The following is a 3,702-nucleotide window of genomic DNA, read 5'->3' as shown; positions in this document are numbered from 1 at the left end:
TGGTTTGGGCACCAACAAATTAGGTTTCTTTATGCCAGAGGCCGTACTTTTCGCTTTTATACCAGCATGAAAGCAATCTTTTGCATCTTCCAATGCCGTACCTCATAACCTTTGAGACGGCTTTGTGCCATCACTTCTAGAAATGTGAGTATTATGCAGGAAGTCCTCAGATGTAAATTCCTGCATATTATGACCTATTACCTAGGAAATTGCTATGAGTAATGGGAATGGTATACATTTTCCATTTGGAATTCACAGAAGCAGAACCATACAAGTTGTTAAAAAGTGCTTCGCCTCTGTCCGGTTTACTGTGGGCTTTGTTTTAGAAAAAGGCACCAGGTTCGGATTTAGTCCAGCGTAGAAAGGAGAGTAAGATGGATATATGATTAAATATGTTTGGACTTATGATTCAAATAACATTGATCTTTTTGAGTCAACTGGACCCAAATAGATTAGCCTAGTTCATCTTAGCCATAGGGGCTATCTGGTTTGCAGAAAAAATAAATTATAGCAAATGTTGCACGTAATATTTGTTGTAGAAAATTAACTTTGTTTTGCTCCTATTAAATTGTCTACGTCTGCAATCTTTTTCTACAAGTAGCAAGCACATTTATCTTTCTTAATTAGAATATTGCAAAGCAAGCAAGTGAAATATAAATTTGGTTGCAGAGCTTACATGTGCATTTTAAATTCTATGCGACCAGACAGCCTCTTGTTTGATGGGTCGCTCCAATCTACCAATTAGTATCAGAGCCCGTGCTTTAATGGGCCTTTGGATGCATCGTTTTCTTCGAGATTTTGTTGCATGTTTTAAAGTTCAATGCGGAGCTCATGATGCGTTAGATTAGTTCCCGCATGTTGTCACATTTATCTTCTGCATGGCTATGTTTGTCCGCAAAGGTGTTAAGTTGAGAAGTTGCCTTCCCAACTCTGATGCAAGTGATTCAAATACCTCTCTTCTGCCCTTGCAGGAAAAGCTAAATGAAGTCATGGAATTTCTCAGAGTGCCCCGGAGAAAGCTTCGAAGCCGCCATGTGAAGATACACACAAGGCCCTTGTCTCAGATGGTCAAGAACTGGAATGCTGTTCGCAAGGCCCTGAAGGGAAGCCAATTTGAAAGCTTATTAACATCTGACTAATTGTACACAAAAAACAAAAAAAAAAAACTTTTCATTTTTTTTTATCCCTCTTTATCTGCTGGTTTCATTCAATCTCTATGTCCTTCTTTCAAGTGCATTTCATTACTCAGGCGAGGAAAACGCTCGATCATTGAAGGTTTGTACGCTTTCACTCGTAATTGTCAGCATACAACTCGGAGAACCATTTTAGAATTATCTCTACACATTTTCCTCGAGGGATTGATATATTTCTATATTATATGACTAAAATATTCCTCATCATGTCAATTATTATAATTTTAAAGGTAATCTCATAAACTCCTTACATTTGGTCCAATTTGACCAAAATGTCCTTTATTAGTTAATTGAATAATTGTTGTGTTAACTTAAAAAGGATATTTGATCATTTTACCAGTTCATCTAACACCATTAAGGATTTAATGGAAAAAATTAAAAATGTTTTCTGATTTTTTTTTGAACACCCCAAACATAAGAGGGGTCAACTAAAGATTTCTAGAATTTAGAGGGGTTAAATGTTGGGATTGTGTCTTTAATTCTTTGTATAAGTTTACGAGAATTAGATAGGGTTAGAGATCTATCATGATTAGAAAATTGGGTCTCATCATGATTAGGAGTTTGAATCCTATTCTAATTAGGAAGTTAGGTTAGAAGTTAGGAGTTTGATTTCCCTATATATATTCTTCTATTGTTAGAGGAAAAACCAAGCAGAGGAGAGAGAGAGAGCCAATATTCTTGTAATTTAGGGATAGCAGAGTGTTGTGCGCAGCGGAAATTTCGGCAGAGTTTCTGGTGCACAATAAGAGAGAAAGATCGATAAGAATTCTTGTTTCTCAAATGGAATAAGAATCTGAAAGCCTAATATCCCATCAAAATGGGATATTAGCTCTTCCTCTCGTCAGCTCTAGGACTGCGCGTCAAGGGATCCTAAAAACTATTACAATTTCTCGTCAGCTCTAGGACTGCGCGTCAAGGGATCCTAAAAACTATTACAATGGCCACAAACTCAAACAATCAATTTTTACGTGGTTCGGCAAACTGCCTACACAAACTCAAACAATCAATTTTTACGTGGTTCGGCAAACTGCCTACGTCCACGGGGCAAGGAGGGGGGTCTACTAATAGAGGGAAAAAGAATACAAATAGGGTTTACAATCTCTCAAACTAAACCCTCACACAAACTCTCAAATCCCTCACACAATTATCTCTCTCAAAAGGAGCCAAAAGAACCTTTGTTTTTCTTGTTGCACGCAGCCCAAGAAACCTGCCTTTGCACAGCTGCCGAAATACTTTTCCTCTCTGCCTGCGCCCTGTCTTGCACGCTGCCAAAGAAAAACAACCGGCTTCTTTTTCTCCCCTCTGCTTCCGCGTCCAAATCAGCCCCCAGAATTGCACTTTTCACCGCCTCTTGCACACCAACCTAGTGCATGAATTAAAGAGATATATATAGCATAATATTCGGGTGGGCCAGCAATCGGGTTGACCAGGAAAGCAAAGCTTTGCGCCTCCAGCTCGTGGTCGTGGGCCCCGCGAGACCTTCATGAACCTTCACGCGGTTTCCCTGCTCTTCACGTGAATTCGTTCACGTGGGTTCACAATTCTCCACCTCGGCGAAGTTTTTTCAAAACTGAGCCGACACCAACCAAATCAAATGTCTCACTTGTTGTGTCTAGTATACTGTGAAACAATTCACGACAACAGACTCAATCCATAACAAGTCGAGAACCCAAATGAGAATGCAAACACTCTCCAAATGTCAGTATCAACTCACCAAATCGATCTCACCCCATCAAAATCCAAACCCGGCTACATCATAAAGACTACCTACGTATCCTCTTGCCCAAGGAATCAAGCCGAACGTAGTTCACCCAAATGGCCTCCAAATGCCTCAATCCACTAGAAGCAACTCACCAAATCGATCTCACCCCCATCAACATCCAACCCGGCTGCATCATAAGACTGCCTACGTATCCTCTTGCCCAAGGAATCAAGCCGAACGTAGTTCACCCAAATGGCCTCCAAAGGCCTCAATCTACTAGAAGAGTTCGCAACCCTTCTCCATTATCATCAACTCTGCGGCTGATAGCACCTCAAATGGCCTCAAACACCTCCACCTGAGGTGAACTAATGGTCATATCCAAACTGCATCTATCAGCTGCACTCGAGTCAAAACCCAACTCATCATCTACATTCGAATCCAAATGACTTCCACGCTGTGTCACCTCAGCTGGAATCCCAACCAATACAGAATGACCTGGAGTATGTGGGAAAATCCCCACTCAATGTGGAGTAGCATCAATCTCCACCCGCTGCGATACCTCTAAGGTCTGTCCAAAACTCTTCACCTGCTGAGAGTCAATTAGCTCCCTCATCGAAGCCTCAACCAAAGTGACACTACCAGACCTATCTTCCAATGGAGTTTTATCTCCAATCGCAACAGTTGACAACTCTTTAATAGGATGACCCAAATATGTTGAAACCTCTGTCCAGAAACTCTTCTGCAAACCATTGCTCGACCATAAATACCGATCCTCCTCCAGCAAGGCACGGTTCTCTAAATTTGTCA

General features: G+C 40.9%; 1 protein-coding gene across 1 annotated transcript in view; it reads left to right on the top strand.

Annotated features, from left to right (window-relative positions):
* Positions 1–1,215, top strand: part of LOC109834039 — a 5,777-nt gene extending 4,562 nt beyond the window's left edge. The window contains exon 6 of the mRNA XM_020401923.1: positions 972–1,215. Coding sequence (XP_020257512.1) covers positions 972–1,139 — 168 coding nt within the window. The 3' untranslated portion in view covers positions 1,140–1,215. The remainder of the gene's footprint in view (positions 1–971) is intronic.

Source organism: Asparagus officinalis, chromosome 3, assembly GCF_001876935.1.
Source record: "Asparagus officinalis chromosome 3, Aspof.V1, whole genome shotgun sequence".
NCBI lineage: Eukaryota > Viridiplantae > Streptophyta > Magnoliopsida > Asparagales > Asparagaceae > Asparagus > Asparagus officinalis.
Note: the sequence above shows the minus strand (reverse complement) of the source record. Positions and strands in the feature narration are given on the sequence as shown.